This window comes from Mytilus trossulus, chromosome 4, assembly GCF_036588685.1.
Source record: "Mytilus trossulus isolate FHL-02 chromosome 4, PNRI_Mtr1.1.1.hap1, whole genome shotgun sequence".
Classification (NCBI taxonomy): domain Eukaryota; kingdom Metazoa; phylum Mollusca; class Bivalvia; order Mytilida; family Mytilidae; genus Mytilus; species Mytilus trossulus.
The window spans coordinates 55,410,643-55,425,661 of record NC_086376.1 but is presented as its reverse complement, the minus strand read 5'-3'; the positions used below and the strand labels follow the sequence as shown (position 1 = coordinate 55,425,661).

The 15,019-nt window shown below is 33.2% G+C and overlaps 2 protein-coding genes across 2 annotated transcripts; both read right to left on the bottom strand.

Moving 5' to 3' along the window:
- Nucleotides 1–2,314: 2,314 nt before the first annotated feature.
- LOC134714009 (uncharacterized) lies at nt 2,315–8,338 on the bottom strand. Its single transcript, XM_063575264.1, has 4 exons — nt 8,261–8,338; nt 4,384–4,464; nt 3,724–3,828; nt 2,315–2,470 (listed from the first exon to the last, which is right to left on the bottom strand). Exons 1-4 carry the CDS (start codon nt 8,294–8,296, stop codon nt 2,324–2,326), a joined length of 369 nt encoding a protein of 122 aa, XP_063431334.1. The 5' UTR covers nt 8,297–8,338; the 3' UTR covers nt 2,315–2,323.
- Nucleotides 8,339–10,422: 2,084 nt separating this feature from the next.
- On the bottom strand, nt 10,423–14,950 carry LOC134715556 (uncharacterized). The gene is made up of 2 exons (XM_063577798.1): nt 14,776–14,950; nt 10,423–11,713 (listed from the first exon to the last, which is right to left on the bottom strand). Exon 2 carries the CDS (start codon nt 11,696–11,698, stop codon nt 11,228–11,230), a length of 471 nt encoding a protein of 156 aa, XP_063433868.1. The 5' UTR covers nt 11,699–11,713; nt 14,776–14,950; the 3' UTR covers nt 10,423–11,227.
- Nucleotides 14,951–15,019: the final 69 nt, after the last annotated feature.

Genomic DNA, 15,019 nt, shown 5'->3' with positions numbered 1-15,019 from the left:
ACAAAAACTTAAAATAAACAAAAACAATAGAATTAAATTAAAAATCAAACCAAATAAACAATTCAGGCATATAATTTTCATAGTTTTTGTCGCAGAAAGCTCGAGAAAGGGAGTGTGATGCGGCAGCGACGTTAGCTCACTTCTTTTAAAAAAGCTTCATATTTTAGAAGGTGGAAGACCTGGATGCATCATACTTTGTATATATATACCGGGAAGGATTGTGCCTGATGTTCATATGATGAAATCATAATCTTTCAGTCAGTTTAATTGAAGTCTAGAGCTGGCATGTCAGTTAACTGCTAGTAGTCTGTTGTTATTTATGTATTATTGTCATTTTGTTTATTTTCTTTGGTTACATCTTCTGACATCAGACTCGGACTTCTCTTGAACTGAATTTTAATGTGCGTATTGTTATGCGTTTATTTTTCTACATTGGTTAGAGGTATAGGGGGAGGGTTGTGATCTCACAAACATGTTTAACCCCGCCGCATTTTTGCGCCTGTCCCAAGTCAGGAGCCTCTGGCCTTTGTTAGTCTTGTATTATTTTATTTTTAGTTTCTTGTGTACAATTTGGAAATTAGTATGGCGTTCATTATCACTGAACTAGTATATATTTGTTTAGGGGCCAGCTGAAGGACGCCTCCGGGTGCGGGAATTTCTCGCTACATTGAAGACGTGTTGGTGACCTTCTGCTGTTGTGTTTTTTTCATTTGGTCGGGTTGTTGTCTCTTTGACACATTCCCCATTTCCATTCTCAATTTTATCTTATGTTACGAAGTTTCCATCAGTCTCACGTCAAATGTCCTTGACCTCATTTTCATGGTTCAGTGACTACTTGAAAAAAAGTTGATTTTTTTTTATGTTAAATTCTCTCTTATAATAAGTAATAGGATAATTATATTTGGTATGTGCATACCTTTCAAGGTCCTTATGTCCGCCAAACAGTTTTAACATGACCTCGACTTCATTTCATGTATCAGTGAACAAGGTTAAGTTTTGGTGGTCAAGTCCATATCTCAGATACTATAAGCAATAGGTCTACTATATTCGGTGAATGGAAGGACTGTAAAATGTTCATGTCCAACTGGCAGGTGTCATCTGACCTTGACATCATTTTCATGGATCAGTGGTTATAGTTAGATTTTTATTTTTTAGTATATTTTTCTTATACTGTATGCAACAGGTCTACTATATTTCGTTTAAACAGTATGGAATGATTTTAAGTTGTACGTGTCCAGCTGACAGTATCATCTGACTTTGACCTCATTTTCATGGTACAGGGTCAAAGTTAAGTTTTTGAGTTTTGGTCTTTTTTTCTAGTACTTTAAGCAATAGGTCAACTATATTCGGTGAATGGAAGGACTGTAAAATGTTCATGTCCAACTGGCAGGTGTCATCTGACCTTGACATCATTTTCATGGATCAGTGGTTATAGTTAGATTTTTGTTTTTTTAGTATATTTTTCTTATACTGTATGCAACAGGTCTACTATATTTCGTTTAAACAGTATGGAATGATTTTAAGTTGTACGTGTCCAGCTGACAGTATCACTCTGACTTTGACCTCATTTTCATGGTACAGGGTCAAAGTTAAGTTTTTGAGTTTTGGTCTTTTTTTCTAGTACTTTAAGCAATAGGTCAACTATATTCGGTGAATGGAAGGACTGTAAAATGTTCATGTCCAACTGGCAGGTGTCATCTGACCTTGACATCATTTTCATGGATCAGTGGTTATAGTTAGATTTTTGTTTTTTAGTATATTTTTCTTATACTGTATGCAACAGGTCTACTATATTTCGTTTAAACAGTATGGAATGATTTTAAGTTGTACGTGTCCAGCTGACAGTATCATCTGACTTTGACCTCATTTTCATGGTACAGGGTCAAAGTTAAGTTTTTGAGTTTTGGTCTTTTTTTCTAGTACTTTAAGCAATAGGTCAACTATTTTGATGTATGGAAATATTCTATGATCTATATATCAGTTTCCGGTAGATTTTATTTGACCTAGACCTCACTTTTTTCACGGTTCTTTGCTCAGGGTTAAGTTTTTGTGTTTTGGTCTGTTTTTCTTTGACTATAAGCAATAGGTCAAATATGTTTGTTTTATGGAAGAATTGTTAGCTGTACATTTTTGCCTGGCATTGTTCATCTAATATTGACCTCATTTTCATGTTTCATTGGTCAATGTTTAGTTTTCTTGGTTAATGTTAAGTTTATGTGATAGTTGTAATAAAGCTTTATATTTAGGACTGTCAACATAATATTAATGATTAGTAAAGAAGGTGAGACATTTCAGTGTGTGCACCCTTGTTTAATACCAGATATCAAAACACGTGACCTTTAAAGACCCAAAGTGTAGAATTTCCTAGTTGACAGAAATGATTGAACCGCCTGAGGTCATGTTTATAATGATCCTTAGATGCTGTCTTGAAATAAGTCGCACGATCATCGATCATCTTCAAAACTTTTGCCTGTAAATAAAATGAGATTACAAAGTAAATTTATGCGAAGCGGTACAACCCGGCTAAAAATAGTAGAATAGTTAACATAAGTTTTGTACATGTACTTGTTCAGGTGTTACAATCTTTATTTTAGTTAAAATAAATCAACTGCTTGAGAAGCTGAGCTTTTTAAAATCTGGTTTCATATCACCGCTGTTAATCATAATTATTATGATGAAAGCGAATTAGCGATAATAGGTCTTCGAAAATTTTGACCTATACTTTCGGTCCGTACTTGTAAAACGACATCGCAGTGGCGGATCCAAGGTTTGAACCCCTTTTTTTGGACGATCAATGCATTTGAATGGGGACATGTGGTTGGAACCCCCTTTTTATCCTGGGTTGGGACTCCCCCTTTTAAAAATAGTTGGATCCGCCTCTACATCGATTACCAGAACGACCGTATGGTTAATATATTTCAAGCGCGCATATTATATCAGTTCAATAATCATTTATTACGGTCAGTTTGGTACTGGGTGTATCGTACACAATCAAAACATTTGGTCTGTGTTACTTAGAATGTTGTCTAATTTGCATGTGTTTTATATAGATATTCGTGAGTCTTAATTGCTGCAAATTATAAACATATAAGGTTATATGATATCGACATTCTTCTGACTTTAATGACCAACTCGAAAAATCTTCTGTCATTAAAAAGGTATTTGAGTTCTTTTCCACCCATGGACTTTTTTATTTTCTCCCCTCACCTTTTTAATTTTGGTGTAAGCACATTTTGTATGTCAAAGCGCGGAGTTCCTATACGCCAAAAAAATACATTGATTTCAGAATCATGAAAACTGCCTAAAAAGGCGCACTGACTTTCTGGCTTAAATAGAATCAAACAGTATAGTTATGCGTGGTACAGTTCACAATTGGATACTAGTACTATAAATATATATCAGAAAACCATATGGTTATCGCTTATTCTGAATAAGGTCAGAAGAGTGAAAGCAGAAATAGAGCAAAAACCAAAATTAGTCCATTCTCAAACAATTAAAAAAGGAATACTTAACAATACTTATGATATAATTAAGGCAAATCACTAATCTAGGTCTACATTGTCGTCCGAATAGCAATTATACTATTCGGCAATGCTTGTATAGAATCCGCTTCTCTCCTTCTATCTTTACATGAGGCATAGATATAATAGGGTAGCCATTGATATCTATGGATGAGGGTTCGGAATCGGCCGAGTTGAGACGAATATAACAATAATACATTACCTCTAAGCCGATCATTGTTAGTGTGTCGTGCATGTCGTGTTGTTCCTGTTGCGTAGTGTTATACATGTAGCAGTCATGATGGACTCTAACAGCTAGAAGATGATTCTGAAAAAAAAATACAAAAGACTTACCACAATCCTGCCCACTTTTCACCAAATGTGACCTACCGAATTAGCCTCATCACCGGGTGTTAACTAACATAAGCAACATGACGGTGTCCATTTGGAGCAGGATCTGCTTACCTTACCTAAGTAGTTTCAAGTTAGTTTACAGATAAACTTTGAATTAAAGAAACATTCCTACATATAAAAAAAGATGTGGCATGATTGCCAATGAGACAACTGTCCACAAGAGACCAAAATAACACAGACACTAACAACTATAGGTCACCGTACGGCCTTCAACAATGAGCAAATCCCATACCGCATAGTCAGCTATAAAAGGCCCCGATGTGACAATGTAAAACAATTCAAACGAGAAAACTAACGGCCTTATTTATATGAAAAAAATAACGAAAAATAAGATGGAGTATCACAATTAACGTTTTTGATGGTAAAACGTTCGAAATCATAATGCCTACAAATTCATACTTAATAGTTGAGTAATGATATCACAGCCTTACATACAATAAAATATATGCAAGTATCGAGTAATACTTACCACATTCGGAACATATTTGAAATTTACACCGTCATTTACAGAATGCTGTCCATTCACGTACACCAAAATCAAAACACATATCTACAATGTAAAGCAAGCTATCTTACAACTATCTTATCCTACGACGGGTGCCACATGTTGAGCAGGATCTGATTACCGTTTGGAGCACATGAGACCATCCTAGTTTTTGGTTTCACGGGTTCGTGTTGCTTTAGTCTTTAATTTTATATGTCGTGTTTGTGTACTTTTGATTGTCTGTTTGTCTTTTTTAATCATGACTTTGGCAGTTTAATTTTGACTTATGAGTTTGAATGCCCCAGTCTGGTATATTTTGTCTCTTATCTACTACAACGGCGAACTTAATCGTATTTTAAAATCTAAGTTGAAATTATTACGTAACCGTGTGCGTTGATATAATGGTATTGCTTACTGGCAGCATCAGATATATATGGTACGAGATGAATGCCTTTCAGGAAAGTGCGTGGATTATTCTGAAACATTATTTAGTTTAGATTGTGTAGGTTGTTCCCGCATTAAAGGATAAACTCTCACAATGATATCCTTTTTCGTTTATTTTCAAATGTTCTGTTTAATATGATTCTCTCCAAAATTAACTTGATTATCTCGAGTCCTGATGTCATAAATGTTCACACTATAGGTACTTAGTTGCATTTGAGACGTATCTTGTTTTGTTTAATCGTTATATATCATTTTTTTTCATTCTGAGGAATACACTTACCAACCAGATGCTCCGCAGGGCGCAGCTTTATACGACCGCAGAAGTCGAACCCTGAACGGTTGGGGCTAGTATGGACACAACATTCAAACTGGATACAGCTCTGAATATGGATTGTGATTTAATAGTTGACACAGCATAGGTTTCTGACACAGAATGAATGTGGTCTAATGAACTTAAAATGTTTGTTTTTTTTTGCTTTGGAGCAATTCAGTATGCTGTTGAATATAAATCTTTTGATATTTGAAGAATTTTTTTTTTTCATTTCTGAAATCTGAAATAAGAAAAATTGAACCCCACCAATTTTTTTCACCTCCCCCTCTCCCTTATTCCAAAAATGATCTCAATTCAAATTTCTTATGGAGTTTTCAACAATCACTACTCATTTAAATACATCATAAGATATAAATGTCATACAGTCATGATAATTTAATAAGAAAGATAACTCCAATGCAACATTTTATATTGGCAAATTTCCAATGAAGTTCATTAACCTAATGTTTTTGGCAAATTTCCAATGGATTTATTAATAAAAAAGTTTATGGCAAATTTCCAATATACATAATTTAAGAGCAGTTTGGGTGAGATATTAAAATGAGCTTCAATTACCAACCTTACACTGCTTTAAATTATGTTTTGTACTTAAGTAATTGTCCATTAACCTGTAAACCCTCCCCCTGTTTTGCACCTTATTCCTAAACGGTTAGAGCCATAACTCCCAAAGACAATTCTTACCATCCCTTTGTGGTATTCCAATATCCAAAATCTAAATACATGGTTATATTCATCATATCAAAGAATCCCAAGAATTCATTTTTTTATGAAATCAAATAAAGTTCAATTTTGGACCCTTTAGACCTCAATGTGAACTTATTTGATAACCGGTCCTAAATATTAAAATTTTTAAATGCATGGTTAAATTCAGAATATTGAAGAACCCCATGTATTGATTTTTTGTTGAAATCAAACAAAGCCTTAATTTTGACCCCGATTTGGACCAACTTGAAAACTGGGCCCATAATAAAAAAACTAAGTACATGCTTAGATTCAGCATATCAAAGAACCCCAAGAATTCAATTTTTGTTAAAATCAAACTAAGTTTAATTTTGGACCCTTTGGACCTTAATGTAGACCAATTCGAAAACGGGACCAAAAATTAAGAATCTAAATACACGGTTAGATTCGGTATATCAGCTCAATTTTTGATGAAATCAAACAAAGTTTAATTTTGGCCCCTTTTGGCCACCAATTCGTTGGGACCAAAACTCCCGAAATCAATCCCAACCTTCCTCTTATGGTCATAAACCTTGTGTTTAAATTTCATAGATTTCTATTGACTGATACTAAAGTTATGGTGCGAAAACCAAGAAAAATGCTTATTTGGGCCCCTTTTTAGCCCCTAATTCCTAAACTGTTGGGACTTCAACTCCCAAAATCCATCCCAACCTTCCTTTTGTGGTTATAAACCTTGTGTTTAAATTTCATTGATTTCAATTAACTTATATTAAAGTTATTGTGCGAAAACCAAGAATAATGCCTATTTGGGTCCTGTTTTGACTCCTTATTCCTAAACTGTTGGGACCAAAACTTCCAAAATCAATCCCAACCTTTATTTTGTGGTCATAAACCTTGTGTTCAAATTTCATAGATTTCTATTGACATAAACTAAAGTTAGAGTGCGAAAACGCAAAGTGGAAAGGGATTAATATAAGTTGCAAAACTTGTTTCCCAATCCACTATAAATAATTGTGTTTAAACTAAACTAAAAGTATTCGGACGACGAAGACGACGCAGACGACGCAGCCAACGTGATACCAATTTGCGGTCGTATAAAAATCAATAGATTACGGTGTTCCCCGATATCTGTAAGTATAATTTTAAAGATGTTGTCAATTATCATAAACTGAATCAGGGATGAGCATTATTACTGACAAAAGCCATCGATTATCAATTGATGAAATTTGGGAATTTTAAGAATCGATAACTCGGATTTTTGAGTTATCGATTACATTGTACAATCGATAATTTATTGTAATCGAAACAGAAAGTTGAACTTAAGTACATTATTTTTTAATACCCTCAATTACATGCTACAATATATAACAAATTAACAACGTTTTGTTTTTTATTCATTGTTGACAAGCAATTTTTGTTGTTGGATAATCTCTTCAACTAGAGGTTACAAAACTGTCAATGAAATATTTTTTCCAACTTAGGCACAGTCAGCAAAAAAAAGGCCCCGTAATGATAAACGAGAAAACTTAAAGCCTAATTTACGCCCGAAATAATGAACGACAAATAGATATGTTTTACAGCAATAAACGATTATAACCACTGACTTGAGACAAGACACATACATGAAACCGAAGGCGGCAGGGTTAAACTCGTTTGAAGGCGCCACTCCACTAACGGCTGGGACGGAGTTTTCACAGAACAGCATAAGAACAAACTACAACAATCAGTTAAAAAAGGCTAAACGCATCAGATAGATACAATTAGAAATACAACACCGAACAAAAAGACAATAAACACTGATCTGAGAGGACTCGCAGTTACGAACAGCTAGTTCAAAGCAAATAACAACTAATTAAAAAGATCATATCATAGGGAGTATGTGTACTTAGTTTCAAGTTGATTGGACCTCAACATCATCAAAAAACTACCTTGACCAAAAACTTTAACCTGATGCGGGACAGACGGACGAACGAACAACGAACAGACCAGACAACTAGCGTAGTTGGGGCATACAAGTCATATGGGAATTGGGAAGTCGCTAGATCTTGATCGATATTCCGAATAATTTTACTACCTATTCATCAATATACTAAGTAGTAAACAATTTGTTGCAATTTATCTCTTGGTTTTATTGTGTCATGAGAAAAAACACCTTTTTACTATAAAATACCATACTGATCTTTCACATAAAATTTGTTTGAAATTGGTCTTAATAGTTTCAGAAGACGACGACGACATCGCATATGGTTATAAAGTAACATAATATCTATTTGCGTAAAAAATTCATATAACGATATTTTACCGACCGTGAAGGGCTGTATAGCCAGTCAAGGTTGTTAAAAACTTCCATTGGTTGTCCTTGAGATTGCTACACCATTTATGCACCGATTTGAAAATAATACAAACCTTAAAAATAAGACAACAATTTGCAACATGTCCCATTCTGTTAGATAGAATAGTTCGCTTCAAATCATTAACCTTACATGTCTTTCTTTCTTATCTTCATTGTAAAACATTCAGGCCTACTAATTTTCGTGTGTTTGTTATCTTTGCAATATCATACCCTAAGTCACTGCAGACGAGTCCGCAAATCTGCTTTAATAAAATCTTTTAAATACTTCATGCATATTCATGCAAGAGAACTTGTCACAATAAAAAGGGAATGTTACCCTCCCTTCAGATTGCTGTTGAAAGCACACTAGGCTTTCTAAGGAGGAACCTGAACATAAGTTCAACATCCATTAAAGAGCAAGCATATAAGTCCCTAGTAAGACCATCACTAGAGTATGCTTGCTCTGTTTGGGATCCATACTTACAACAAGACATAGATAGCATTGAAAAAGTTCAAAGAGGGCTGCACGTTTTGTTACCAATAAATACAGAAACACCTCAAGCGTTGGTAACATGTTACAACATCTTGAATGGCACAGTCTCTCTGACAGAAGAAAATACTCCAGATTGGTAATGCTTTACAAAATTGAACACGAAAAGGTTGCAATTCCTAAAAATAATAAATTAATTCCACAAAAAAGACAAACAAGACATTCTAATTCGAACAGCTTCCAAATTCCATCCTGCAAAACACAGTACAGAACAGAATCATATTTTCCAATAACTATTACTGACTGGAACAAACTACCCGATAACATTGTAAATTGCACTTCAGTAGACTCTTTCAAATCTTCAATTTCAAAGCATCAATATTAACTCAATTACAACATCTTACTTTATTATACAAAACATTTTATATTTTTAATTTTTAATATTTTTAAAAAGATTGTACATCTTTTCAATCTATGTCTTAATTGTTGTAAGTTTCCTCCTGTGACATAATCTTCAATTTGTTGAAGGCGGTCACTATATGGTAGAATAGAATAGAATAGAAATGGTCTTTGAGCATACAGAGTGCATTACAGTGACGCACTATCCATACAATGCATCACACATTCCAAGCAGCCAAACTGATGTAGTATTGGCTGTACCATCTGAGGAATAACTCTAGGTGATCATATTTCTTTCCCAAATGGTTTCCCAGTTTGCCACTGGCAAACCATGAGTGCTCATTAGGAGAGCATACATGTATAATGTTGTCTTGATGGTTTTGCTCTAACCATACCTACATGTACTTTGTTAACCTTGTCTCAATGGTTATGCTCTAACCCTACCTTCATGTAGTTTGTTAACCTTGTCTCAATGATTTTGCTCTAACCATACCTTAGTACATGTACTTTGTTCACTTTGGCTTGCTCTTTCTGAACCAAACGTTTATGATTTATAAGATTTGAAAATCCCTCATAATAGTTTATGTGTTTCCCTCGGTTTTAGTTTTTGGCATTTCAAATTATGACTACTGTCAATTTGAACAGTGGTATGCTACTATTGCCTTTATTTGCGGTGTTTGTTGTAAGTAGCAAAGCTTTCTTAATGGTATTGACATGGCTTCATTCAAAATTAACCCCGCTCTCCCCCCCAAAAAAAAAAGATGAAAAGATAAAATGTGAATTGTGTTACTAGTTATCAAAAGTACCAGGATTATAATTAAGTAAGCCAGACGCACGTTTCGTCCGCATAAGACTCATCAGTGATATCAAAATATTTATAAAGCCAAACAAGTACAAAGTTGAAGAGCATTGAGGATCCAAAATTCCAAAAGGTTGTGCCAAATACGGCTAAGGTGCCTGGGATAAGAAAATCCTTAGTTATTTGAAAAATTTAAAGTTTTGCAAACAGGAAATTTAAAAAAATGACCAACATTATTGATATTCATGTCAACACCGAAATGTTGACAACAGAGGCATAAAAATTTTAATCCTCAAATCTCTGCAAATGTCACAAGCTTAGATATCAAATCTGTGCAAATGTCACATTTTTTTTCTATTTCCTTTTATCCTTGAATTGATATTCTTCAAAGTCATTCTGAATATAAAGTGAATAATTTCATTTTTAAATAATTTAATAATAACAATCTATATATATATATTACATTTACATATAAATGCAAAAATTGAAATAGTATGTACATATTCGTTTAAAAATTAACAACATGTTATAGTAAATGTTTACATATTTTACATAAGTTTTATATATAAAATGTCTCTATTTTTTGGACAGATTGAGATACAACAATTTTTTTGATATTTTATACATATAATCTATGATATGTTAGAATAAGTTACTTAATACACCTAAATTATGATTGAGTTGTCTCCCATTGTAAACAATGATATGGACTTTCATTTGTAAAGGTTTCATTTTTTAAAGGCTCTTAAAGATGTTGAGGTAGAAAAGGAGTTAAATTCAACATAAGCACCTGTAAAAATAATGCTCGCTTTAAGAATTTTCACACCAAATGCCAATAGAATTTAAAAAAAGAAGGTACATTTTTTTTAACTCATTTATCCATCAATACACATCATAAACATTCATGCTGCTTTAAAACTTATGTGTGAAACCATTTGGACAATTTTAAAAGTCATCCTGCTTTAATTTTATCAGACCAAAAATAATATTTACTGTTTAATATGGTCTCTGACTGACTTTGTTTATATCTTTAATTTAATTTTATACATGTTATTTAAAAAAAAATGTCAGTGTTCTACCCAGGTTTTTTTTTATAAGGGTGTGGTAATTGCATGATTTTCAACTTTTCTCAGTAACTAATGTGCAAACATACGTGTTAAATCCTGAACCTTTATATATTTCAAGGATGTTATCCCACTATTTATTTTAGTAGACACAGTACATTTTTCTGGTCTAATCATGTTCCAAAAAAACTACTTTTCATGCTGATACGCTTGAATACACCAACGAAACTTTACATAAAGGGTATAGATACTGAGTACATGTTCATAACTGGCATCCAAATAGTTGTTTTCAATGCTTTGATAAATTTGGTGTAGAATTGGAATTTGTCAAAGCATGAGAATTTTGATTCTGGTGCTGAAACTCTCCTGAACTTCTGATTACATTTCTAATGAAGTAATTGTAGCATAACTGGTCGCCCATACATCTTAAATGCCGACTACAAGCCATAGAATATTGCTCATCACCCATGTATCGTAACATTTGTCCACATAAACTATTTATCTCTCCACTTTCTAATAATCCAGGTGGGAGGGAAGATCGTCTTGCTTGATTTGATAGAGGGTATTGATGTTGTAAATCTTGTGTACTATTTTGTGTGGAATCAACAGTTCTAGTAGCAGCATCTGCAGATTTTGGCCGTTTATCTGATTTGATTGATTCTCCCGTTGATTGAACTTTCAAATGTTCTGACAAGTGGTGTGGTACATGTACCTTGGTTGGTATTTCGGGTTCCTCATCATCTGAGGCTGGAGACCCCATAGTGTCAATTGTTTACTGGAAATATAAAATGATTTTCTGTTAAGAAAACAATAGAACTTTCCATTCAATTTCATATCTCTTTTAATACAAAATATATTTATAATGATTTAACTTTTGTATAAAGTTAAAACCACAATATACAGATAAACTAAGCATTTAACCTTCGTGCCTCATGCAGCCTTCCTATGTATAGGCATACACTATTCATGTATTTAGTGTATATATATATAAAAGGCTCAGAAAAGTTTTTTGGAACATTATTTCATTACATTCCTTAAAAAGATTGTCATGTAATGCTGATGTTATTGAACAGTAATTAAAAAGCTTGATTTTTTTTCAAAAAGTAATGACAAAAATGTATAATATTATAAGACATATATAATTACGGAGAAGCTCTATACATTTTTTCTTCTGAAATCATGCATCCCTGAAGATTTTTTTTGGAAATGTTAAAATTAAAATCTAATGATTAAAAAAAATGTTGAATCATACCTGCAATGTAAAGAAGTCATTTCATAGGCTTAGTTTGGTCTCTTATTCTAATGAGACAGGGGTTCTGATGGGCAACATCCACTATAATCTAGAGATGATTTGCAAATGATATAGTATGATATTCATTACAGTAATCAGAGAAACCTATAAAAATCTGGAACAGCTTTTAGTTCATGTCAGATCATACCTGTACTTTAAGTACCCTTAATATGCCTTTGTGGATGTTAGATTTAGACTTCATATCTATACAACTTTTATACAAAATTTGACCAATGCAGAATTGTAGCTCTTATTTCTTTTGACAATTTGTGTCTATAGGTATAAAAGTGATTCAGGCCACAATCATGACGAGACAAAGCAATACAAACTTATCAGTTGTCATCAGTTGTCATGCAAGTTGCTTTTAAAATAATAAATAGGTATACAGTAGGTACTTGGAGAATTTAATTCTTTTAACAGTTTTAATGTGAGGGATACTTCAATTTTCCTTGAAGTTCCCCTGTTGGGTCTTCACTTCTCCCTATAATTCTGAAGTATGGAGATCCCTGGTCAAGAGCTGCTGATCATTGACTTAATTGTTTTACTTGTGGTCAAACTTATAACATACATGTATGTACAAAGAGAGATAACTCTAGCTCCAAACATTAAGATTGTGGCTGTCTTACCAGATAAGCACTAAGGATAATTCATTGTCATTTTCTTTTTAAGAGAGTAGCTTTTTTCATCTGTTTAAAAGATGAAAGGCCAGCTGGCAATTAGTGGCATCCAATACTATTACTATGTTTGCATGGCCTAAGGCTTGATACATGTACAGTTTTTTTTTATCAGTGATTTACATATTTTTTTAACAACATCCTGACATTGATCAATTTACCGCTACTTTAATACAAACAATCTTGATGAACTTTTATTAAGTTGTATTTAAACTGTATATACATTGTTAGTATAGAAGAAGAAGATATTTTATTTCCAATAATTATGGACCCCAAAGTGCAAAAACATTACAACATCAATAATTTTCATAATACAATACAAACATTGATATACAAAAAAAACTAGATGTGTCAAAGCAACAAGAATGGCCCTGTCCCAAAAAGTTGAAAAATCTGCAATTTTAATAACACATATGTACACAAAATCTGTATAACTGTGATTATCAATTATTTATCAAAGTCCAAAGCCTGTTATTTCAACAAAAATTAGCGTGGCGGATCGAAACTTACAGAATTTCGGAATTTCGGACAAGGGTAAAACTATATGGCACCGACAACTTCAGGGCCAAAAAGATTAATGAGAAGTATTTAAGTTTTTAAAGATATATATGTAAATAAATTGTTTATCTGTAAAGCTGTATATAAATTGTAGATTCATTGTACATCTGAAAAGTTGTACATGTATATAAAATGTATTTCCTGGTGATGCATATAAACTGTACATCTGTGAAAATGTATATAAACTGATGAACATGCATGTATCTGTAAAGGTGCAATGTATATAAACAGTATACATGTATATATCTTTACCAATGTACATCTTATATGCGTCTCTAAAGATGTGCATTTTGTAAGGGAAGGAATGGTGTCAAACGGTCATTGTTGGCTACCATTAACATTAAATTGGTTAAACTTTTATCGTTATTTATCATAATATCCTTATCATGATTCCTCAGAGGTCTCAGATAATTATCTGTTACCATAATTTTTGGAAACTGTCAAAACAAATTAACATTGTTCGTCAAAATCAGGCATGTAGCAAAATTTATACAGTTTTGACCTTAATAGCTTTCTTGTAAGTAGCAACCTCATGCAAGAAAATCATGATGGGAAATGCAAGTTCTAAAATATTGTATCATCTGGGAATATATACTCCATATGCAGGTTCTACTGGAATGTTGCTACAAGAAATGGAAAGTTCAGAACAGGGAGCTGAAATCACCTCTTAGGCTATGTAGAAACGTTATTCTCAACCGATCAAGTATGTTGCTATTGATGAATTTTGAATGATGGAAAAGGTATATTATTTTACAATAAAGCTTGAGCTTCCAGAGTTTAGCCCCTACCTGGAGGTCCTGGGGCTGCTGGCCTCCAGACCCCTTGCTGAAGTTCAGGCTTAAACTTTAATATAAAAGGCCTATTTGCTACGCCACTCAGCACTGAATCCAAGGTACCCCCATTATGACCCTTTATTATAAACATCTTAACAGATGCAAAGTCAATTTATCTCAATAGTTGAACAGTTATGTATATATGCAGCTCCATAAATGTATATAAATGCATTTTAAAAACATTGGGAGATCGTTGCCTTTGGCTACCAATAAGTAAGTCTCTGTCAGATACATGCACCTGGATACTTTTCTGAATTTGTATATGAAGGCTGTGAATAAAACTCAATTTTACACTTTTTTTTATTTTGTTTTATGTCAACACTCAATTCTTGTTCCAACTTCTGTTTGTTTTGATTCAACAAACCTGAGTCCTTCCCCCTTTTTCTTACAATTATTTCTACAATTTCTATTTATGTCTGACGAATAATCCCATAGTTTAGTTTGTTAATCGACTAAGGAAATAGATTGATCAATATCTTACCAAATGCGTTAAGGGATTTCTTGTAACTTTTTAATCGACTTCTTCCTGTAGGACAACCCTGCTGTAAATGTTTCAGCTATTTCTGGTCTTATTTTGTATCCGAATTTCTGATTGGTTCGTGAGTGAAATTTTGTACTGATTGTTTTGGGGTATCCTAAAATAATTGACCAATTAAATTTAAGAAGTATGACGTCTTCCGTACTAAAAATAACACTTTGTTTTGCCTTGCGCATATGATTTATAT

Coding starts and splice junctions, on each gene's coding strand:
- LOC134714009 (XM_063575264.1), bottom strand. CDS start 8,296: ATGGGACATGTTGCAAATTGTTGTCTTATTTTTAAG. Junction 3,829..4,383: donor TCAAATATGTTCCGAATGTG/GTAAGTATTACT, acceptor TTTTTTTTTCAG/AATCATCTTCTAGCTGTTAG. Junction 2,471..3,723: donor TAACAATGATCGGCTTAGAG/GTAATGTATTAT, acceptor TTTTATTTACAG/GCAAAAGTTTTGAAGATGAT.
- LOC134715556 (XM_063577798.1), bottom strand. CDS start 11,698: ATGGGGTCTCCAGCCTCAGATGATGAGGAACCCGAAATACCAACCAAG.